Source organism: Myotis yumanensis, unplaced genomic scaffold, assembly GCF_028538775.1.
Source record: "Myotis yumanensis isolate MYYU_CA2020_CCGP unplaced genomic scaffold, mMyoYum1.0.hap1 SCAF_8, whole genome shotgun sequence".
Classification (NCBI taxonomy): Eukaryota; Metazoa; Chordata; class Mammalia; order Chiroptera; family Vespertilionidae; genus Myotis; species Myotis yumanensis.
Genome location: NW_027223759.1, coordinates 92412787 through 92435926, shown reverse-complemented (window position 1 = coordinate 92435926; position 23140 = coordinate 92412787). Strand labels below are relative to the sequence as shown.

Here is a 23140-nt window from a genome sequence, read left to right as displayed (position 1 = left end):
GGTGTGGCTGCGCTTCGAATGGCCATCCCTAGAGTGTTTATTGCCAGGCCTGGACACATGCACCAGCGCCGGCCCTGCCCTGGATAACGGCTGCTTCCAGCCATGAGCCGTGTGCGCCCCCGCGGCCCCCACCCCCCCGCCCCAGGTGGAGGGGGGTTTTGGTTTTGTTTAGTACTTTTCTCAGAACAGATTCCCTCAATGGTTTTATATTAATTTCCAGGTCACTTTAACGGCTTGTCAATAGCACCTCATCACAGAAAGGTGTTCTCCTGAATATAAAAGGCCTTCACGGTGAGAGGCAAGCGCTTATACGCACTCGAAGCTCAGGCAGAAGCCCAGACAGTGTTCTGACCAGGAGCCCAAGGCCAGCATGCTGGCTTCTGAGAAGGGCCTTTCCGTGCCTGGAGGAGGCTTTCCCACGTGCAGACGAGCTCACGGAGCGACGCTGGTTCTAGACATTGTCTCACGCTCAGTCTGGGCCTCCTCGTGTCTGCTCCCCGGTGTCCTGCACACAGTTCTTCGGCCGCCAGGCTGCCGGGCCGCCCGCAGGCACGCTGCCTGCTTTCCCGCCCAGAGGCCTGGGACGTGAGATGAGTGAGGCCGCTCCTCCATTGTCAAGTGGCCTCTTTACATTCTGCTTACACAGTCCTTGGTTCTCCCTTCCCCAGGGCGTGTTTCATGGCAAAGCGCCACTTCAAGGTGAGGGTTTGCTCAGAGATTTCACTGAAATTGTTACTGCCCTGGCACCTAAGTGTGCAGACAGGCTCGGACCTCCAAGGGCACCAGGGACCCGCCTCGGGGTGGGGGCTCGCTGCGTGGGCTGGAGCGTCCGCGCCTGGAAAGTCTGAGGAATGAAGGCTTTAGTGAGCCCTGTGCCCACAGGGGACAGCGGGCTGGGACAGCGGGGAGGGGACAGTGGGCAGGGGACAGCGGGGAGGGGACAGTGGGCAGGGGACAGCGGGGAGGGGACAGCAGGCAGGGGACAGCGGGCTGGGGACAGTGGGCAGGGGACAGCGGGGAGGGGACAGCGGGCTGGGGACAGTGGGCAGGGGACAGCGGGGAGGGGACAGCGGGCAGGGGACAGCGGGGAGGGGACAGTGGGCAGGGGACAGCGGGCAGGGGACAGCGGGCTGGGGACAGTGGGCAGGGGACAGCGGGGAGGGGACAGCAGGCAGGGGACAGCGGGCTGGGGACAGTGGGCAGGGGACAGCGGGCTGGGGACAGTGGGCAGGGGACAGCGGGGAGGGGACAGCAGGCAGGGGACAGCGGGGAGGGGACAGTGGGCAGGGGACAGCGGGCAGGGGACAGCAGGCTGGGGCCGCAGGGGCTGCTTTCTGCACGGCCCTCTCGCCCGGCCTGTTTTCCCCCCAGAGTCCGGCTCCAGCCACCGGGCAGCGGAAGGGAGCGCCGGGCGGGTCCGGCCGGGAACTGGCTCTTGTTTATTTGAACTTCACTCCCTTTAAAAGGAAAGCTATGCCCGGAATTCGGGACGTGCAGTCAGGCTCCCTGCGGGACCGGACCGCACCCGCAGGCTCGTGTCCTGAGTCCCAGACCGCGCTGCGCGCCCCCCCCCGCCCCTCGTGGGCCCCCCACTGTCCCCCGTGCACCCCCCCCCCCCCCCCCGGCCCTGCTCTGCGGGCGGAGCGCCGTCCCGGGGCGTCTCCGGGGCCAGGACCTGCGGGCGGCGGCGGCGGGACCCTCTGGCTGCGGCCATCATGACGGGAAGGTAACAGCGCCCGCAGGAGAGGGGACCCCGCGGCCGCGGCAGGTGGAGCCGGCCCTCCCGACCCCTCCCCGCGGGATGGGGATCTCCGCTCTAGCCGCGGGGCCCGGGCTCGCCACCCCCCCCCGCCCCGCGAAGGACACCCGCTCCCCGACCCGCACCCCCACTCCGCTGCGTGGTCCTGGGGAGGCCTCCCGCGGTCAGCCAGGGGGGAAGGGTCTGCGCCGAGCCCAGGCTGGGGGGGAGGGGGCAGGAACCCCGGGCCGCTCCACCCCCCGCTGCCCTCGGCTGCCCCCCACCCTCCCGCTGCACCCCTTCTCGCCCCCCCCCCCGCGCCCTCCGGCCCTGCCTGCCCCCGCGCGAAGGTGACCGAGCCGTGAGGCCGGGACCAGGCCTGGCCCCGGGGCCCTCTGGCCGGCGCCGGGGGACAGAGCAGCGGTGGCCCTGGGGAGGGGCTGGGGCTGGGGCGGCGCGGGGAGCAGTCCCGGTGCCCGGGGCCCCGCAGGGAGCCCACCTCTGGGCCCCGCCAGGCTCCGCCGGGGGCTTTAGGGTCCAGGACCCCCAGCAGCCCTGTTCCCCGGCCCGGCCGGCGGCGCCCCCCACCCCTCCCCCCGTCCCCCCAACCGCAGGGCGGGAGGCAAAGAGAGAGAGTGAAACGGGGAGCCAGGAGCACGCAGACCAGGGGGCCTGGGCGTGGTCCCTCAGCCCGGCACCCCGGGCCCCGCACCCCGGGCCCGCACCGGGCAGGGTCCACTCCCGGCCTGGGGATGCGGCCATCGAATGACACGGAGGCCGAGCGGACCGCGGGAAGCAGCTGGGTTTTTCCTGGTCAAAGCGCCGGCGCCCCCCGCCGCCCCCGCTCCGCGCGCGGGCCGAGGGGCGGGTGGCCGGTCGCAGAAGGGACGGTCCGCTGGGTCCGGCCCCCCGCCCTCCAGGCCGCGGCTCGCTCGGACCGGCTGAGCGGTGCCAACAGCGCTCACTGCGCGCTCAGGGCTCCCCTGCCCCACCCGCTGGAGCCGGCAGGTGGGGGACCGTGGGGAGCCACTGACGGGCCCCGAGTGCGATGCACGCAGGCAGGTTCCCCGGGGCCGAGTGGAAGGAGAGGGAGGAGCCGGCGGGGCGGCGAGCGGAGAGGACGGGACGGGACCGTCCGGGATCGGAGCAGAACTTCCCCGCGGGCCGGCCTGGGGGGACCCCCTCCCGGCCCTCAGCTGCTTAGTCAAAGGCGGGTCTGCGCACCTTGGAAAGGCCTCGTGCTCAGATCCCGCAGGAGCGGGACCACCCTGCCCCCCGCCGCCGCCGCCTCCTCACTCCCGCGCTGTTCCGAACGCGGACAAAGCCGCCCCGGCCGTCTCCTGGCCCGGCGCTGGCTCCCTCTGCTCGGCTCACATAGACTCGAATGAAGGCGCACGGTTTCCACGGGCCGGACGCTGCTGTGCGGACAGCAGCCGTGGGGGGCATGGACTCAGGGACCCGGAGGCGGCATGGACAGGGCTGTGGCTGGCGGGGGAGTGGACACAGGGTCGGTGGGGCCAGGAGGCATTTGAGGAGCTGTGGCCACAGGGGAGGCGGTGTGGGCCGCGCTGGGGCAGAGCCTTGCGCAGTGCGTGTGCGTGCGTGTGCGTGTGTGTGCATGTGTGTGTGTGTGTGCGTGTGCGTGTGTGTGTGTGTGTGTGTGTGTGTGTGCGCGCGCGCAGAGGGGCTTCCTCGGGCCGTGGAGCCCAGCGCCCGGCAGTAGCTCCGTGGCCTTGGACTCCACAGACACCCGCGTGTACCATTAGGGTCCCAGGCTCCACTGCTGCTCCACAGGGAGGACACTGGAGCCCAGGCAGGTCACACCTGCCCAGGGACCAGCCTGGCAGTGGCACTCCCACCACCATGTGCTCTCAACCATTCACCTTCCTCAGGAGTGGGGGGGGGGGGGGGCTCCCCCAGGAGCTCACCAGGGGGCAGCCAGAGCCCCCAGCACAGCGCACGGGCTGTGATGGAGTCAGGGGTCAAGCCAAGTGTGAAGCAGATGAGGAGTGAGGCAGAACCCGGCCCTGAGCCCGCCAGGCTGGGCTCCTCCCGTTTCTTCTGTTTTAGTATTGACTGTCCCCTTCCCCTGGCTGGGGAAGTGCATTGTGGGGGGGGGGCTGCTTTGTAGTGCACAATTCCATCTGTGATTACTTCAACTCGGTGGAGGGCGGGGTGCTGCACAGTTGTTGGGGGGGGGGCAGGCTTCTGGGCTAGTGGCTGTCCTGCCTCCATCCCCATCCTCATCCCCACCCCCATCCCCACCCCCACCCCCACCCCTACCCCCCACCCCCCCCACCTCCACCCCCATCCCCGTCCCCACCCCCACCCCCCCCCACCTCCACCCCCATCCCCACCCCCACCCCTACCCCCACCCCCATCCCCACCCCCACCCCTACCCCCACCCCCCCCACCCCCCACCCCCATCCCCGTCCCCACCCCCACCCCCCCCATCCCCATCCCCATCCCCACCCCCACCCCCATCCCCATCCCCACCCCCACACCTATCCCCACCCCCACCCCCACCCCCTAATTTAGCCTCTGCTTGAGGTTACCCAGCAGGATCTACAAAGAGATCTGCAGATTCCCCTTCCTTTTTTGGGGTTTGGAGGTGCCCAGATGAGGCCCAGCTGTGAAGCAATGCAAGCTGCTGTGGGGCCTTGGACCTTCTCTTGGAAATTCTGGGTCTCTTCTGGCCTGCATGGTTTCTGTTGAGAAATCAGCTGACAGTCATATGGGTACTCCCTTGTAGGTAACTGACTTTCTTTCTCTTGCTGCTTTCATGGTGGTTTTACTTTGCATCTCTCTGATGATTATTATTACGTTGAACATTTTTCATATGTCTCTTGGCCATCTGTATGTCCTCTTTGGAGAAGTGTCTACTTAGGTCCTTTGCCCATTTCTAAATTGGATTGTTTGTCTTCCTTTTGTTGAGCTGTGTGAGTTCTTTATATATTTTGGAAATTAACCCTTTATCACATGTATTATTGCCAAATATGTTCTCCCACATCATCTTGATGATGGTTTCTTTTGCTTATTTACATTTCCCTTTGTTTCTCTTGCCTTAGGAGATATATCGGCGAAAATTCTACCACAAGAGATGTCTGAGATTTTGCTGCCTAGGATTTTTATGGTTTTACAAGTTACATTTAAGTCTTTTATCCATTTTGAGTTTATTCTTGTGTATGGTGTAAATTAGAGGTCTATTTTCATTTTTTGCATGTACCTGTCCAATTTCCTCAATACCATTTATTGAAGAGACCATCTGAACTCCATTGTATGCTTTTGCCTCCTTTGCCAAATACTAATTGACCATAATGGCTTGGGTCAGTTTCTGGGGTCTATGTTATGTTCCATTGATCTATATGCCTGTTCTTGTGCCAGTACCAGATTGTTTTGATTTTAATGGCTTTGTAGTATAGTTTGATTTCTGGTTTTGTGATCCTTGCAACTTTGTTCTTCTTTCTCAAGATTGCTGCATCTATTCAGGGTCTTTTTTCATTCCATATAACTTTTTGGAGTATTTGTTCTATATCTGTGAAGTATGCAGTTATTTTAATAGGGATTGCATTGAATCTATAGATTGCTTTGGGTAGTATGGACATTTTAATGATGTTAATTCTTCTGATCCATGAACACAGTGTATGCTTCCACTTGTTTTTTATCTTCCTCTATTTCTTTTTCAGTGTTATAGTTTTCCGAATACAGGTCTTTTACTTCCTTGCTTATGTTTGTTCCTAGGTACCTTTTGTTGTTGTTGTTGCAATGGTAAATGGGATTATTTGTTTAGTTTCTCATTCTGATAATTCATTATTGGTGTGTAAAAATGCCATCGATTTCTGTTGATTTTGTATCCTGCTACTTTGTCAAATTCATTTATTAGTCATTTTTTTTGGTGGAATCTTTAGGATTGTCTATGTACAATATCATGTCATCTGTGAATAATGATAATTTTCCTTCCTCCTTTTATATTTTCTTCTTGTCTGATCGCTGTGGCTAGGACTTCCAGTACTATGTTGAATAAGAGTGGTGAAAGTGGACATTCTGTCTTGTTCCTGTTCTTAGGGGAAATGGTTTTAGTTCTTGCCCATTGAGTATGATGTTGGCTGTAGGTTTGTCATATATGGCCTTCATTATGTTGAGGTATGTTCCCTCTATTCCCACTTTACTTAGAGTTTTTATCAAAAATGGGTGCTGGATTTTGCCAAATGCTTTTTTTGTGTCTATTGATATGATCATGTGATTTTTATCCTTCATTTTGTTTATGTGATGCATCACGTTTGTTGACTTGTGAAATTTGTACAACCTTGCATCTCTGGAATATGCATGGTGTATGATCTTTGTAATGTAATGCTGAATCTGATTTGCTAATATTTTGTTGCGGATTTTAGCCTTTATGTTCATTGGGGATATTGGTCTGTAATTTCCTTTCTTTGTAGTGTCTTTATCTGTTTTGCAATTAGGATAGTGCTGGCTTTGTAAAAAAAAGGTTGGAAGTGTTACTTCCCCTTTAATTTTTTGGAATAGTTTAAGGGTAGGTGTTAGTTCTTTTTTGAGTATTTGGTAGAACTCGCCCGTGAAGCCATCTGTTCTAGGACTTTTGTTTGCTGGTAGTTTTTTTTTATTACTGCTTCAATTTCATCAGTGGTTATCGGACTGTCACCCTCATACCTCACTCACACTCTCACCCTCACACCTTGCTCACACTCTCACACTCTCACCCTAACACCTCGCTCACACTCTCACCCTCACACTCTCACCCTCACACCTCGCTCACACTCTCACCCTCACACTCTCACCCTCACACCTTGCTCACACTCTCACACTCTCACCCTAACACCTCGCTCACACTCTCACCCTCACACTCTCACCCTCACACCTCGCTCACACTCTCACCCTCACACTCTCACCCTCACACCTCGCTCACACTCTCACCTTCATACCTCACTCACTCTCACCCTCACACCTCGCTCACACTCTCAGCCTCACACCTCACTCACACCTCGCTCACACTCTCACCCTCACACCTCGCTCACACTCTCACCCTCACACCTCACTCACTCTCACCCTCACACCTCGCTCACACTCTCAGCCTCACACCTCGCTCACACCTCGCTCACACTCTCACCCTCACACCTCGCTCACACTCTCACCCTCACACCACCCTCACACCTCGCTCACACTCTCACCCTCACACCTCGCTCACACTCTCACCCTCACACCTCACTCACTCTCACCCTCACACCTCGCTCACACTCTCAGCCTCACACCACCCTCACACCTCGCTCACACTCTCACCCTCACTCTCTCGCTCACACTCTCACCCTCCCTTGGTCCTGCCTGCCCCCCTGTGCAAGATCTCTCTGACTTGCTTCCCCAGTTCTCTTTTGATTGCTGTTTATGGTATAACTTTTCCATTCTTCTATTTTCAAACTGTTTGTGTTATTGCATCTAAAGTGAAACAAGGATCACCTGGCTGGGGTGGCTCAGTTGTTGAGCATCGGCCTATGAACCAGGAGGTCACAGTTCGATTCCCGGTCAGGGCACATGCCTGGGTTGCGGGCTTGATCCCCAGTGTGGGGCGTGCAGGAGGCAGCCGATCAATGATTATTTCCTATCATTAATGTTTCTCACTCTCTCTACCTCTTCCTTTCTCTCTGAAATCAATTTTTAAAAAAAGTGTAACAAGGATATCCTTGTAAAAAGGATATAATCAGGTCATGTTTTTTTAAAAAAATCTTATTTGATCTCTGACTTTCCATTGGAGAATTAAACTCATTTACATTTAATGTAATGATAAGATTCCAGGGTTTACATCTGCTATTTGCTCTTTTTAAAAATGTCATATCTTGCCTGACTGGTTTGGCTCGGTGGATAGAGCGTCGGCCTGAGGACTGAAGGGTCCCGGGTTCGATTCCAGTCAAGGGCGTGTGCCTTGGTTGCGGGCACATCCCCAGTGGGGAGTGTGCAGGAGGCAGCTGATTGATGTTTCTCTCTCATCGATGTTTCTGACTCTCTATCCCTCTCCCTTCCTCTCTGTAAAGAATCAATGAAATATATTTAAAAAAAAAAAAAAAAAAAAAAAAAAAAAAAATAAAAATGTCATATCTTTTCTGTTTCTCAATTCCTATACTATCTCCTTCTTTTGTGTTAAATTATTTCATTATGCAGCTGTCTTTAAATCAGATGCAGAAAAAGGCTTACAAACCAAAACTACATTTATACTGTCTTTTGTATTTTTCTGTATAATTAACTTTACTATAGAAATGTAGAATTTACTTTACTGATCTTCATTTCTTCATGTGGATTCAATTATTGTCTAGTGTCTTTTCACTTCATCCTGAAGGACTCTCTTTAGTATTTCTTTTCAACCCCAGAATTTCTATTTGGTTCCATTTTATAATTTCTATTTATTAATGTTCTCCATTTGGGCTTCATCAGGGACAGTTTCTGTTGCTTGCTCTTTTTTTCCTGTATATAAGCCACACTTTTTTTGTTTCTTTGCATGTCTCATAACTCTTGCAGAGAACTGGACATTGCAAATAATATAAATCAGGGACTCTGGCAGTCAGATTCTCACCACCCCCAGGGCTCATGCTGCTGTTAGCTGTTTGCGTGCTCAGTGATTTTTTTGAACTAGTCTCTAAAGTCTGTACATCTGTCACTGGTGCCCACTGAAGGCTCTGCTCAGTTAGTTTAGTGGTCAGCTGAGGACGAGCTGAAATCAGTAACCTCGCAGCCTTCACGGGGCCCCTGAGTGCCTGCTAGGCATAGCGTCAGTATGCAACCAGGCAGTTTACAGCTCTGCCTTTGCCGGCTCTGCGGCCTCCACAGCCCAGGGCCAGCCAGAGCGAGGTCTCTCCCAAGCATGCATACAGCTCTGCGTGTTTTCATGGCTTTCTGGTATTCCCAGGAATATGCCAGCTCTTTCCAGAACCTCTAAGCACATCACATTTCTCCATTTTCCTTTTAAGTTTTTTGGTTCGTTTGTTATTGTCCCAACAGCTCTCTGTTGCCGGTGACAATGGCTGCTATTGTAGCAATAATAGTAATGCATTGAAAAAGCACGAGGAGAGGCTGAGCCCTGGGCATGTGCGCGTGAGGCCGCAAGAAGACACGCCTTCCCAGGGGTCTCCCACACAGGGCGGGCAGGGTCAGCCATAACTCCTCTTTGGGATGAAACGTTGAAAGCGCTCTGGCTCTGTCTGCTCCCTCATGACTGGTCTCAACTGAAGGTCACCGCCACCAATTCAATGCCAATTGGGATGGGGTATAAGAGAGACTTTATTCTGTGAAAACAGCTCAGTTGTGAAGCAGCTTGGCATGGAACAGCCCAGCTTCTCCACTGAGACGAGGGAGATTGGCTAATAGAGTACCCCAGCCCATCCCTGACTGGCCCATTTTTATGCAAACGAAGAATTAAATGTGTACAGTTTGATTGGTCCAAAAAGCACTGTCCTGCTTGATTGGCTCCACCCATTTTGATTGGTCAGCGAAGATGCAAATGAAGATATAGTGTCACCACTGATTGGATGGGGCAGGCCTAAGCGCTTTGGTGGAATTTTGATCCCAGGAGCTCTTACAAGGGTGGCCGTGGGCAGCTCGGCCAGGCTTTTCCCTGGTGGGCAGTGCCTCTGGGAACAATGGCTGCTGGACTCTTGTTATTCACTTGGGCCCAATTAACCACATGGAGCTCTTCTTGGCTGGTCCATTCTCCCTTAGGGAGGACGCTGGGGATGTGGATTGTTATTTTCAAGGCAGCCATGGAGTTGGGATTTAGGGACCAGGTGGGCTAAGTTAAAACACCACGAAGCTCCCTGTTCTTACCAGGGTTCAGGGTTTTCCTGGACCAAATGCTCCCCGGGTTCAGATTTCTGTGATGCTTTGGGTTATGACTTCATGCTGACCAGGGGCCCGGGGCCAGCAGGGACCACGGCCAGGTGCTGACCCGAGCACAGCCAGCTCTTTGGATAAAAAGGTGTAAGGCTGCCTCCGGCACCTCCCTGGCCTGCCGCTCCCCTCGGCGGAGGCTGCCGCCTGGCTTTGGACAACTGGACCCTTTTGATGCTGGTGCTCGTTGGCTGGATCCAGGGGACGGCTGTCCTCTGGGTCTCCGGGGTGGTGTTTGTGGCCTCGGGGTCGCAGGAAAGGGAAGGAAGCGGAACGTTTGCGCTTGGCTTGCCCGCGGTCAGCCAGTCCGTGCCCTCGTCGGCCTGTGCAGGGGCTCAGGCAGCCGGACTTGCGGGGCCCTGCCCGCCCGGGGCCTCCGCCAGCGCTTCTGGGATCCCCGCCCGCCGCCCGCCGCCCGCCGCCCCCCGCCCGCCTCGCTTCCACTGCGCTGCCCCGGGGACAATGCCCTTTCTGTTTGCACGGACTCTGCGCCCTTCGGAGGTCACGGTGTAACGTGAGTGGGGCGGGCGGCTCTGCGAGGCAGTCCTGTCGGTCCGGCCCGTCTGTCCGGCCCCTGGGAGGAGCTGCCATGGCCGCCCGGCTGGGCGCGCTCGCTGCGTCGGGGTTGTACCTGCGCCGCCGGCGCCAGCAGAGCCCACCCGCTGCCGCGCCCGGGTAGGTGGCCGCGCGCCCAGCCCGGTCCGTGACCCGGAGGCTGCGGCCGCGGCCTTTCCCTGACCCCTGCGGGCTCTTCGGTCCAGGGCTGGACCACATTCTGGGGCAGGGCGCTGAGATGGGGGTTCAGGGTAGTTTCCTGTGAAACCCCATCACTACTTCAGGCTGGGGTCGTCTTATCGCCACTTTATGGATGAGCAAAACGCGTGGGCAACCCGCCGGCCAGCTCCTCCAGGTGGCGCAGCCGGCTCCGGGTGGACTGTGAGCCGCAGTGTGGACCTCGCTCCACGGAGATGAGTTGCCCGGGCTGGAGGCTGCGGGGGGCGTGCGTGCCCAGGGCCTCTGGCTGGAACCGGCAGTGGAAGGGGAGGGCGAGCAGGAAGGGCCGCGCGCTGGGTTCTCTGCATGGAGCCACAGGTGGGGCCCCAGAGGAGGTGGGGGACGCGGGCCCATGGAGGAAGCAGTCCAGGCCTGAGGTGCTCACGGTGGCGGTGGCGGTGGCGGTGGCGGTGGCGTGGCGGGCGGGGTGGCGCTGGGAGCCATCAGCCTGTCAGGGGCGGGGCTCAGAGGCTGCCCAGCGGCACTGGGGGGAGCGGGAGGCCAGCCTGCACCTGCACCTGCACCTGCACCTGCACCTGCTCCTGCACCTGCACCTGCTCCTGCTCCTGCACCTGCACCTGCACCTGCTCCTGCTCCTGCTCCTGCACCTGCTCCTGCACCTGCACCTGCACCTGCACCTGCTCCTGCTCCTGCTCCTGCACCTGCACCTGCACCTGCACCTGCTCCTGCACCTGCTCCTGCTCCTGCACCTGCTCCTGCTCCTGCTCCTGCTCCTGCACCTGCTCCTGCTCCTGCTCCTGCACCTGCACCTGCACCTGCACCTGCTCCTGCACCTGCTCCTGCTCCTGCTCCTGCTCCTGCACCTGCACCTGCACCTGCACCTGCTCCTGCTCCTGCACCTGCACCTGCTCCTGCTCCTGCTCCTGCACCTGCTCCTGCACCTGCACCTGCACCTGCTCCTGCTCCTGCTCCTGCACTGCAGCCCAGCAAGGACCTGCTGGGGACTGGACAGGGCTCCTGCTCGCAGGCCTGGTGAGGCCTCTGAGGAGAGGGGCCCTCCTTTTCGCCTCCGTGCACCTGGGTGTCTGTGGAGCGGGTGGTGTGTGGGCAGTGCGGCCAGGGCACAGGGGGCCCGAAGCACAGTGCAGATGCCCCAGGGATGGCGAGGCGGGCGTGGCGCTGAGCTGCAGGAGAGTGCCTGCTGCCAGCTGCGTCTAGGGGCCACTCCACTTGCGGGGGGCTCTCTGTGGTCGTTGTGATGTGTGTAAAGTGCACCTGCTTAAGGGAACGGGTCTGCTAGAGCCAAGAGGCCCGTGATGTCCCGAGGACCGTACAGGTTGGGAATGCTTCTCATGGCGGAAATGCTTCGTGTGCAGCGGCCCAAGGCAGCAGGCGGGTTCCTGGCCTGGGTGTGGGCTGGCTCTGTGTGAACTCCCGGTCAGGCGTGAGCCGGCGACCTCCCGCAGCCAGACCGCGGCAGGGCAGAGGCCCAGGCAGTGCCCGCAGTGGCCACTGGAGCTTTGGGGGCCGTGCCGAGTGGATCCCCTCCCCGCACCTGGCACAGTGCCTGGGCAGAGGAGGGAAGGGAGGCGACGGCTGCCAGTTATGGAGCCGTTGTGGGCTGTGCTGGCACTTCACCCCCCAACAACCTGGAGGTAGCCGTTGCCAGCCCATTTTACAGATGATGCAGCCGAGGTCCAGAGAGGACTGTGCCGTGGGCCACACACCAGCCAGCATCCGCGCCCGACGGCAGCTGGGTCGGCAGAGCACACACCGCTGACGGTGCCCAGGCTGACGTGGCCTCGGGTGAACAGACCCCCGCGGCTGCCGCTGCCTGTCCCCCAAGCCAACACCGTCTTTCTAGGCTCAGGTGGTGGAGGCTGGAGGGGAGGTCTGAGATTATTGAAAAACAGACTTCAATGTCCCTGCCTGTGTGAGGCCACCAGGAGCCGAGGGGACGGGAGGGAGCGGGGTCAGGTCTGTGTGACCCCCAGGAGGTGACTGGCCCTCTCTGTGCTTCAGTTTCCTCATCCGGAGCCAGCAGTCGCCCTTCACAAGGACCTGGTGCAGCGAGGGCTCCCACCCCAGGCTGAACATCATTATCAGCTCAGGGACCTCTTGCCACTCGGGGACATCTGGCACAAGCCCACCATTGTGTTGGCGGTCAAGATGGAGAGCATTTGGGGTTCTGGGAGGGTTGGAGAAGGGGTGCAGGAGGGCATGCTCTCCCCCAGCTCTGGGGTGTGCCCTCTGCATCCTGTGTGGCAGGGTGGGCGCTGGTGTCTCCCTGGGGTCACTGGGGAGGCTGTGCTCTCTTTTCTTGGCTGGGATGTATGCTCCCAGAATTCCTGACACAGCAGCTCTGTGTCCAGCACTAGCCTGCCAGGCTCTGTGCCCACACAGATCCCCACTCAGCCCGCCAGGCAGTCACTGCTGCTCTGATGTGCCTGTTTGCAAATAAGGAAATGAGGCCAGAGAAGCAGGCACCTTTTCCAGGTGTGTTGGGTCCGAGGTGGGGGTGAGCTCAGAGTGCCCCGGGGATAGCTGGCAGTGCTGTGGCTCGTTTGCTAGGCACGTCCGCCCTCCCTCTGCCTTTGGCCGCGGCTTGGGGTGCTGTTTGTTCCTGAGCAGGTGGCGTGGAAAGCGGCCACAGGAGTGCCTTGAGGGGTGCTGCTGGCTGAGAGTTGGGCTGGGGCAGCCAGCAGGGGCAGGACACGGCGGTCGCCCCCACCGCACAGCCTGTGCAGGGGTGTGCGAGGCATGCAGCGGCAGACAGCAGCACCCGCGACCTCTGTGCCCAGGGGGCTAGCCGGGGAACTGGACACAGACCAGGCAGGCCAGTCTCTGTTGGAGTGGGGTGGAGACACGAAGGCGCAGGCCCCAGCCCTGGGCAGTGGGCCCTGGAGGGCAGGCGGAGAGTGGGTGTGCAGTGGGGCCTTGACTTACGAGTTTAATTCGTTCCGTGACGGAGCTCATAACTCAAATTACTCGTATGTCAAATCAAAAAGTGAACGAGTGAGACACGTGATGCTGGGCTGATGTGGCGTCACTGTGACGTTCACTGCGCCAACTAGCGGTGGGGTATCTGAAGCTGGCTCGTAACCCGAATTTTAGCTCGCAACTCAAAGCAAAAAATCGGCCATATCTCGAAAAACTCGTTAGTCGGGACACTCGTAAGTCAAGGCCCCACTGTATTGGGAGAGTGGGCTCACTTTCTTCCTGCAGAGGCAATCCCAAAGCTGGGGCGCAACTGAGCACCTTTTCTGGGTTCATTTATTGGCTCTCTTAGGTAGGGTTGCAGGCCCAGAGGCCAGGCCTTCCTGTGATGCCTGATCCCCCAGGACCTCCTGAGTCTGCCGGCAGCGGCACCTGGGTGTGTGCTGGGGACTGAAGGGTCTTACGTTCCGGGCGGGAAACCCGGCCCGTGCCCTGCCCCGCCGCACCAGCCTCTGCCCTGTCTGGCCCCTGTGGGGACCAGCGGGAGGTGGGGGCACAGCGGTGGGAGTGGGTGGGCAGGTGGGCTCGTCCCAACTCCTCCTGCCGCTCCTGCTTCCGTGCCCTGCAGCCTAGATACGGACATCAGAGGGGCTTCGGCACCCAAGCGTCTGAGGGCAGGCGTCCAGGCTCGCTGAGCCCTCCTGCCGCCCTGCCTGCCCCGCCGCCGCCGTATGGGTTCCCCACGTGGTTCCCCCTCGGCACCCAGCCCAGCCTCCATCTGGGTTGTGTGGCAGCCGCCCTGACCCTCCCTCCCGGTGAGACCAGCACCCACATCCTGTGCCAGGACCCCTGGAGACAGCGCTGCTCCCGCCCCTGGGCTTCCTGGTGGGGCGGGGGGGGGGGGGGGGCTCACTAAGAATTCTCCCCACGATGTGGTGCAGGGTGGGGGGGCTAGTGTCCCGGGAGGTGGAACAGGCTGGAGGGAGTTCTCACACAAGACGGCGGTCCGCCTCTCCTCGCTGAGCCTGACTCACTTTCCAGGCAGCACCCCCAACAATGGCACTGACGCTGCGGGAAAGCGTGTTTGCTCACTCCCAGGAAAGGCGCGGCGCCAGGGTGTGGGAGGTGGCAGGGCTGGCACGGGCGGGTGACCTGTTCCCCCGGCCAGGCCTCAGGCGGGGCCTTCAGAGAGCCCGGACTCAGGGCAGGGGGCAGTCAGGGGCCTGGCTCAGAGGCCCCTTTCCCACCGTGCAGCTGGGATGCCCTTCGTCAGAGGGAAGCCCGTCCCTCCCCTGGGCAGCAGTCACCCCCGTGGGTGAGGCTTGCTCTTTGCCCTGGCCTGCCCCAAAGACTCACACTGTCACCTCCAGGGTAGGGGACTGCATGTTTTGGGGAGGCAGACGATGTGAAACTAGCTCATGGTGCAGAGGAAAGAGACATTGAAGTCCAACCCATGTGGGTTCAGATCTGGACTATGTCATCTGCTGTGTGAGCTTGGGCAAGTCACTTAACCTCTCTGAGCCTTAAGTCTCACTCAGAAGGCAGGTGGCCTTGGGGGTTTAAATGAGACTGGGGTGATGTTCTACACCTGAGACACCCTCTGGTTCCCTGAGAAGGGGTAACAGGAGGCACAAGAGGGAGCTGAGGTGACCACTGACACCAAGAGATGGCCCAGCACGGGGAGGACTGAGCAGCCTGGGGACCACGTCAGTGACACGGACAGCCACAGCCCCACCCCGCGTCGGGCTTAGTGTGTGTACTAAGTGCCGAGTACTTAGGGTGTGTGCGTGTGTGTGTGTGTGTGTGTGTATGCGCGTGCGCTCACACACGTGTAACTGGCACAGAACGGGGGCGCAGCCAGCCCGATTCTGTTTCCCAGGTGGGAGTCTGGCCCAGAGAGGGAGGGGCAGGCAGCCTGGCAGAGGCCCCCTGAACCTGACCCTCTGGGAGCTGCCGTGGGGCTGCAGGGGGTGTGGAGGCAGGGGGCTTGGCCTCCCCCCCCGCCCCCCCTCCCCCCCCGCGGCCCTTTCTGCCCCTGAGAATGGTGGTGCCGCTGCAGGGCCCGCGTTGCTGTGGGTGTGTGGGTGGCCGGGAAGGGTGGCCGCGGGGTTGGCCCTGACCACGTGTTTCTGAGTCAGAGCCATGCTGCCCCCTGAAGGAGGCATCCAGGGCGCACTCTCGCCCATGTTGGCCTCCCATCCTGACCTCCCCTCTCCTCCCCCAGCAACCTGTCGGACACCTTGGCCACGGCGGCCTGCCTGCGCTGCCAGGCCCGCTTCGGCCCAGCCGAGCGCATCGTGCACAGCGGCGGCGAGCTGTACCACGAGCGCTGCTTCGTGTGCGCCCAGTGCTTCCGGCCCTTCCCCGACGGGCTCTTCTACGAGGTGAGCGGCTCCCGGGCCTCTGCCCCGCCTCTGGGAGCCCAGCCCTGACCAGGGACACAGGGGCCGCCACCCAGCCTGGCCCCGCTGTGCTCCTGCCAGCACAGAAACGCTGGTGGCGCTTGGGGGCCGGCCCCACCTGGGAGAAGACACCGCCCGTGCAGGGTGCCGGAGAGGGTCACCTCCTCCGGTTCCCTGGGCAAACCCCTGCTCTGCGCACCTCCCCTCTCTTGGGATCAGACAGCAAACCCAGTGATTGGGTGTCTGTCGGAGGGAAGGTGCTGAGCGAAGGTGCTGAGCGCCCTGGTTGGGCGGGGTGGGCAGGGAGGGGGAGCAGCCTGGAGGAGGGGAGGGAGCCCATACACAGCGGCAGGAAGAGCACTCAGCCAGGCACAGCAAGTGCAAAGGGCCTGAGGTCGGTCGGAGAGGCGGCTTGAGGAGCAGTGGCAGGTGAGTGTGAAGGAAGCAGAGTGGAGGGATTAGTGGGGTGAGGGCAGGGGGCAGAGTGGTTTGACTCAGTGGGCCTTTGTGGGGCCTTAGGATTTCACTGTGGGAGAGGCAGGAGCCATGCAGGGCGTGGAGCCCAGGAATCCATCTGTCCCACGTTGGGAAGGGACCACAGGCTGCTGGGCTGAGGAGAGACTGCATGGTGGAGGCTGGGGGCGCAGGGGGTGGAGGCTGGGGGTGCAGGGGGTGGAGGCTGGGGGTGCAGGTGGAGGCTGGGAGCGCAGGCAGTGGAGGCTGGCTTTCGCGGTAACCCAGATGCAGGGAAGATGGCTAGACTGGCAACCTTGCTCACAAGAACACATTGTTAAGTTTTCATTAATCTTCCAAGTTGGTTGCTAGAGTGATTAAAAATTAAATTATGTAAATGTACAATGAGATAAATTTTATTAAAAACAAAGGTAAAAAAACTCAAAACCCACCACTTCCTATTTTAGTACATTTTACTGTCACCTGTGCCTTTGAAGTTATTTCTGGGCACCTGTGTGGCCGGCGCTGTGTGAACGGCGGCTCAGCTCTGTGCCCGGCACACCTGGTGGAATGTCTGCACCGGAGCCGCTGATCAGCACCGCCCTGCAGCCGCCCTGCACGGGCTGCCCGTAGACTCCCAGGCAGAGCTGGCAGAGGGTCTGCCTGGCGCCTTTGGGAAAGGCTAGCCAGCTGTACGGCAGTGGGAGTGGGGCCCTGTGTCTGGAACAAAGCCTGGCGCATAGTAGGTGCTCAGGAAATAGTCACCCTGAGTGAACATGTACCCTGCTGCCCCTTCACATCCCTGGATGGCCCGATGCAGCTGCAGCCTGTAAGACACTCGTTTTAGAGAATGGAAACCAGGGCCAGTGTCCGGGCGGAGAGAGCAAGGCAGGCTTTGGCCCCTGCGGGTCTGTGCCAGGTGCTCGGGCCCAGACGGAAGGTGGGAGACTGGCGCCTGCTGCCTGGGACTGGGGCTCTCTCTCCGGCCCCACCTTCCTGTGTCCCTTCCCTATGGACTCTGGGAAATGGCCGTCTCACACAGAGAGAACACAGGGCACGGAGCAAAGTGACACATGCAATGCCAACCTGCCCAGCCTACCCAGCCCGCGTCCCCAGCCGGGGCAGGCTCCAGGACCCCAGGGCGGTCGCTGCGGCAGACGGCAGGCCGAGGCCTCCCTCCGCACCCCGGCCTCCAGGCCTCGAGGCTGCTCCCTCTCTGCAGCCTCCTCTCAGCCCCCACCTGTCCCTCCGCTGTTCACACTCCCTGCAGGAAGCCTCTCTGGGGAGGGTGGTGCCCCCAGGAGGGTAGCAGAGTGGGTGCGCATCTGCCTGAGGCAGGCTCTGCCCATTCAGAGCTGCCGTGCACACGGGATGACGCTGGCTCTGTGCCCATTTGCAGTTTGAAGGCCGGAAGTACTGCGAACACGACTTCCAGATGCTGTTTGCTCCATGCTGCGGCTCCTGTGGTACGTAAGGGTGGCGACCGGCCAGGGGGCCAGGGTCCCGGTGCGGCCAGGGTCCCCGTGCAGCCAGGGTCCCCGTGCGGCCAGGGTCCCCGTGAGGCCAGGGTCGCCGTGCGGCCAGGGTCCCCATGTTGCCAGGGTCCCCATGTGGCCAGGGTCCCCATGTAGCCAGGGTCCCCGTGCAGCCAGGGTCCCCGTGCGGCCAGGGTCCCCATGTAGCCAGGGTCCCCGTGCAGCCAGGGTCCCCGTGCGGCCAGGGTCCCAGTGCGGCCAGGGTCCCCATGTGGCCAGGGTCCCCAGGGTCCCCAGGGTCCCAGTGCGGCCAGGGTCCCCGTGAGGCTAGGGTCCCCATGAGGCCAGGGTCGCTGTGAGGCCAGGGTCCCCGTGCGGCCAGGGTCCCCGTGAGGCTAGGGTCCCCATGAGGCCAGGGTCCCCGTGAGGCTAGGGTCCCCGTGCGGCCAGGGTCCCCGTGAGGCTAGGGTCCCCGTGCAGCCAGGGTCCCCGTGCGGCCAGGGTCCCAGTGCGGCCAGGGTCCCCATGTGGCCAGGGTCCCCAGGGTCCCAGTGCTGCCAGGGTCCCCGTGTTGCCAGGGTCCCCATGTGGCCAAGGTCCCCATGTGGCCGGGGTCCCCATGTGGCCAGGGTCCCCGAGCGGCCAGGTTCCCCATGTGGCCAGGGTCCCCGTGTGGCCAGGGTCCCCATGTGGCCAGCGTCCCCGTGTGGCCAGGGTCCCCATGTGGCCAGGGTCCCCGTGTGGCCAGGGTCCGGAGCTCTCCCTGCCTGCCAAGCCCTGTTTCTCTGAGCACTGGCCTTCAGACCCCTGCAGGCATTACCTCCCCAGGGGCTGGACGGGGCCCTAGGACCTGTGTGGACTGGGCTTGGGGCTAGGCTGAGTGGGGAAGGCCTGGCCCTGGCCAGCAGGGACCTTCCTCTTTCAGGCGAGTTCATCATTGGCCGAGTCATCAAGGCCATGAACGGCAGCTGGCACCCGGGCTGCTTCTGCTGCCAGCTGTGTGGAGTGGAGCTGGCTGACCTGGGCTTCGTGAAGAACGCGGGCAGGTAAGCTGGGCAGGGAGGAAGGTGCCGAGCGGGAGCTGGTAGACTCTCAGGAGCATTGAGTCAGGTGACCTCCTCCTGGCCACCTGCACGCAAGGCTGACACCAGCCTCTGCTTCCCTCCCGCACCCGGCTGGGCTTCTGGAGAGAGCAGGCCAGGCCGTCATTCTTACAATCAGGGCCACCAGTCTCACGGGCTCAGCTAGGCCTCCTTGCAGCCCAACTCCAGGTCTGAGAAGTTTCCTTCCACTTCCCCTCCTCCTCCCACTGTCTCCACCCCCACCGCCCTCAGGTGGCCTCCCTCCCGCCTCTGTGAGGGCCAGGCCCTGGGGCACCTGGCTGCCCAGCATCTGTGCCCTGCAGCCTGGCCATGTCTCTGCTCACCCGTACCCTCTTGAGAAGGCTCGAGGCTCCTCCCTCCCTCCCTCCCTTCTTTCCTTCCTCCCTCCCTCCCTCCCTCCCTCCCTTCTTTCCTTCCTTCCTTCCTTCCTTCCTTCCTTCCTTCCTTCCTTCCTTCCTTCCTTCCTTCCTTCCTTCCTTCCTCAGGCTGGGTGGCCCCCAAGGTCCAAAATGCGCTCTTGGTTCTCTGCAGCCCTCCCTGGTGCACATGCTGGCTCCTCCCATCTGCTCTCCAGGGTCTCAGCCTCCTTGGGGTCCATGGCACCCCCATTGACAGACCCAGAGGTTGCTGCTGGCCTCTGTGGCTTCGCCAAGGCGCCCTCTTTCCTGCTAAAGCGCCTCCTCTCGCGGCCATGCACTGGGGTCTCCTCCAGGGGCTCCACCTCTTCCGCTGGCGCCTGGGCTCTGCACTGGGCCCTCAGGTCTGCCCCAAAGGCCTGTATGTGCACCTCCCACCCAGAACGCCCTGTGGTCGCTGCTTGGCCACTGCCGCCTCCACTGGTGTCTGTCCACCACGCACCGCCAGTGCAGCGGGGCACCACCCACCTTCTCCTGCACTGGACTGTCTCAGGGAAGAGCCGCCTGCCGCGGTGCCCCCCTCCGCCCCTACCCCCGCCCACTGATCCCCGCCTTCTCCTGTCTGGGCACTGGTTCCTATCTCGCTCTCTGACCAGCACCCTCTGCCCCCCACCTCCCGCACTGCTGTCGCGAGCTTGGCTCTGCCTGCCCCATGCTGCCTGTGTCCCCCGGTGTCCCAGGGCACTCAGCAGGACTCTGGGGTCAGTGAGAGGCTGTGGGGCAGGCTGCGCCTGGTTCCTGTATGATCTGGGCCGGGCCCACTGCTGGGTGTGTGCCCCCTGCCGGGTGTGTGCCCCCTCCCGGGTGTGTGGCCGCTGCCCGTGTGTGCCCCCTGCTGGGTGTGTGCCCGCTGCCCGTGTGTGCCCGCTGCTGGGTGTGTGCCCCCTGCAGGATGTGTGCCCGCTGCCAATGTGTGCCCCCTGCCGGGTGTGTGCCCACTGCCGGGTGTGTGCCCGCTGCCCGTGTGTGCCCCCTGCCGGGTGTGTGCCCGCTGCCGGTGTGTGCCCGCTGCTGGGTGTGTGCCCCCTGCAGGGTGTGTGCCCACTGCCGGTGTGTGCCCACTGCCGGGTGTGTGCCCCCTGCAGGATGTGTGCCCGCTGCCAGTGTGTGCCCCCTGCCGGGTGTGTGCCCACTGCTGGGTGTGTGCCCCCTCCCGGGTGTGTGCCCGCTGCCGGGTGTGTGCCCCCTCCCGGGTGTGTGCCCGCTGCCGGGTGTGTGCCCCCTGCCGGGTGTGTGCCCCCTCCCGGGTGTGTGCCCGCTGCCAGTGTGTGCCCCCTCCCGGGTGTGTGCCCCCTCCCGGGTGTGTACCCTCTCCCGGGTGTGTGCCCGCTGCTGGGTGTGTGCCCCCTCCCGGGTGTGTGCCCACTGCCGGGTGTGTGCCCCCTCCCGGGTGTGTGCCCGCTGCCGGGTGTGTGCCCCCTCCCGGGTGTGTGCCCGCTGCCGGGTGTGTGCCCCCTGCCGGGTGTGTGCCCCCTCCCGGGTGTGTGCCCGCTGCCAGTGTGTGCCCCCTCCCGGGTGTGTGCCCCCTCCCGGGTGTGTACCCTCTCCCGGGTGTGTGCCCGCTGCTGGGTGTGTGCCCCCTCCCGGGTGTGTGCCCACTGCCGGGTGTGTGCCCCCTCCCGGGTGTGTGCCCGCTGCCGGGTGTGTGCCCCCTCCCGGGTGTGTGCCCCCTCCCGGGTGTGTGCCCGCTGCCGGGTGTGTGCCCCCTCCCGGGTGTGTGCCCCCTCCCGGGTGTGTGCCCCCTGCCGGGTGTGTGCCCCCTCCCGGGTGTGTGCCCGCTGCCGGTGTGTGCCCCCTCCCGGGTGTGTGCCCCCTCCCGGGTGTGTACCCTCTCCCGGGTGTGTGCCCGCTGCTGGGTGTGTGCCCCCTCCCGGGTGTGTGCCCACTGCCGGGTGTGTGCCCCCTCCCGGGTGTGTGCCCGCTGCCGGGTGTGTGCCCCCTCCCGGGTGTGTGCCCCCTCCCGGGTGTGTGCCCCCTGCCGGGTGTGTGCCCCCTCCCGGGTGTGTGCCCGCTGCCGGTGTGTGCCCCCTGCTGGGTGTGTGCCCGCTGCCGGTGTGTGCCTGAGCACATCCTGCCCCCTTTCATGACACACTCGCACGGCCCGGCTGCACTGCTCCCTGGGAAAACCTGGAACAGGAAATGTAAGATGTGATTCGCAAGTAGAGTAGTTTTGCTGTAACAAATGGGACACGCCCAGCCTGGCTGGCACTCGCTCTGAAGACCACGGTGCCGACCGTGGGTCTGTGTGGGGCGGGCACATTGTGGGTGTTAGAGCCATGCCACCCCGTCTCTGCTCCTGCGCCCCAGGTAGCCATTCTCGGATTGAAGAGAGATGTTCTGGGGAGGGTGTTGCTTTAACCAAACAGTGGCCTGCAGAACCGTAAAGCAGTTGTTTATAATCAGCAGAGGGAAGCACAGAGGGCACTGGCAGGGCAGCACCCGCCACACGGAAGTGGAGCTGCTCCGAGCCTGGCCAGGCTGCAGGGAGAGGTCGGGAGGGAGCGGGCTGAGGTAGCCCTGCAGGTCTGGTTGGTGGAGGCCAGCTCCCTGACTGCTGTCCGCTAGTCTGCGCTGCCGGGACTCCGTGGGCAGCTGCTGAGGAGCTGGGGGTGGACAGGCCCCCCTCCCCCGCCCCGCCCCCAAGTGGGTTCCAGCAGGAGGATGGGAAGGGGTGCCCACAGGTCATGCTTGCTGGATGTCGCCGGCGGCCAGCCTGAAATGTACTTAGTGATCAGCTACAATTTATAGTTTGTGGCTCCTAAACTCAGGGGTCATCTGGCAAAGGTGCGGGCCAAGGGAACTCAAAGCACCTTGCACATCACCCGCCTCCTGCCCTCCCCCTCCCCTGCGCTCCCAGGGCCCCAGCGGCCAGGGGCTCTCCCTGCGGAGCTGCCACTGTATCTGAGGGCAGGAGCTGGAGCGCTGAGGAAAGCTGGGGCCTCTGGGCCCCTCCCGGGTCCCTCCCGGGCCTCCGGCCCTCCTGCTGCAGTGACATCGCTGAGATCCTGGCGCTGGGCCCACAGGCCGCAGGGGCGACCTGCAGAGGGCTCTCCCTTTTTAGGGGTTCGTGCATTGGGTGAGACAGAACCACAGAACCAGCTCTAGGTGATGAGGTCTGACCTGGGAGGGGCGGGAATGATCTGCGGATTCCCTGTCTTTCCTCAGCGTGTGGCTGGGGAGGAGCTCACAGCTCTGACCTGGGCTACAGCTCTGACATGGGGTACAGCTCTGGCCTGGGCTACAGCTCTGACATGGGGTACAGCTCTGGCCTGGGCTACAGCTCTGGCCTGGGGTACAGCTCTGGCCTGGGATACAGCTCTGGCCTGGGATACAGCTCTGGCCTGGGCCACAGCTCTGGCCTGGGTTACAGCTCTGACATGGGGGTACAGCTCTGACCTGGGTTACAGCTCTGGCCTGGGCCACAGCTCTGACATGGGGGTACAGCTCTGACCTGGGTTACAGCTCTGGCCTGGGCCACAGCTCTGACCTGGGGTACAGCTCTGGCCTGGGATACAGCTCTGGCCTGGGCCACAGCTCTGGCCTGGGTTACAGCTCTGACATGGGGGTACAGCTCTGACCTGGGTTACAGCTCTGGCCTGGGCCACAGCTCTGGCCTGGGATACAGCTCTGGCCTGGGATACAGCTCTGGCCTGGGCCACAGCTCTGGCCTGGGGTACAGCTCTGGCCTGGGCCACAGCTCTGGCCTGGGGTACAGCTCTGGCCTGGGCCACAGCTCTGGCCTGGGGTACAGCTCTGGCCTGGGATACAGCTCTGGCCTGGGCCACAGCTCTGGCCTGGGCCACAGCTCTGGCCTGGGGTACAGCTCTGGCCTGGGCCACAGCTCTGGCCTGGGGTACAGCTATGGCCTGGGGTACAGCTCTGGCCTGGGATACAGCTCTGGCCTGGGATACAGCTCTGGCCTGGGCCACAGCTCTGACCTGGGGTACAGCTCTGGCCTGGGCCACAGCTCTGACCTGGGTTACAGCTCTGA

At 61.8% G+C, this 23140-nt stretch overlaps 1 protein-coding gene across 1 annotated transcript in view; it reads left to right on the top strand.

The window, feature by feature from the left end:
* Positions 1–1616: 1616 nt before the first annotated feature.
* The window catches only part of LIMS2 (LIM zinc finger domain containing 2), a 35818-nt gene continuing 14294 nt past the window's right edge, over positions 1617–23140 (top strand). Inside the window, 4 exon segments of the mRNA XM_070423494.1 lie at positions 1617–1726; positions 15525–15684; positions 17555–17621; positions 18556–18676. Of these exon segments, the coding sequence (XP_070279595.1) occupies positions 1716–1726; positions 15525–15684; positions 17555–17621; positions 18556–18676 (359 nt within the window). The 5' untranslated portion in view covers positions 1617–1715.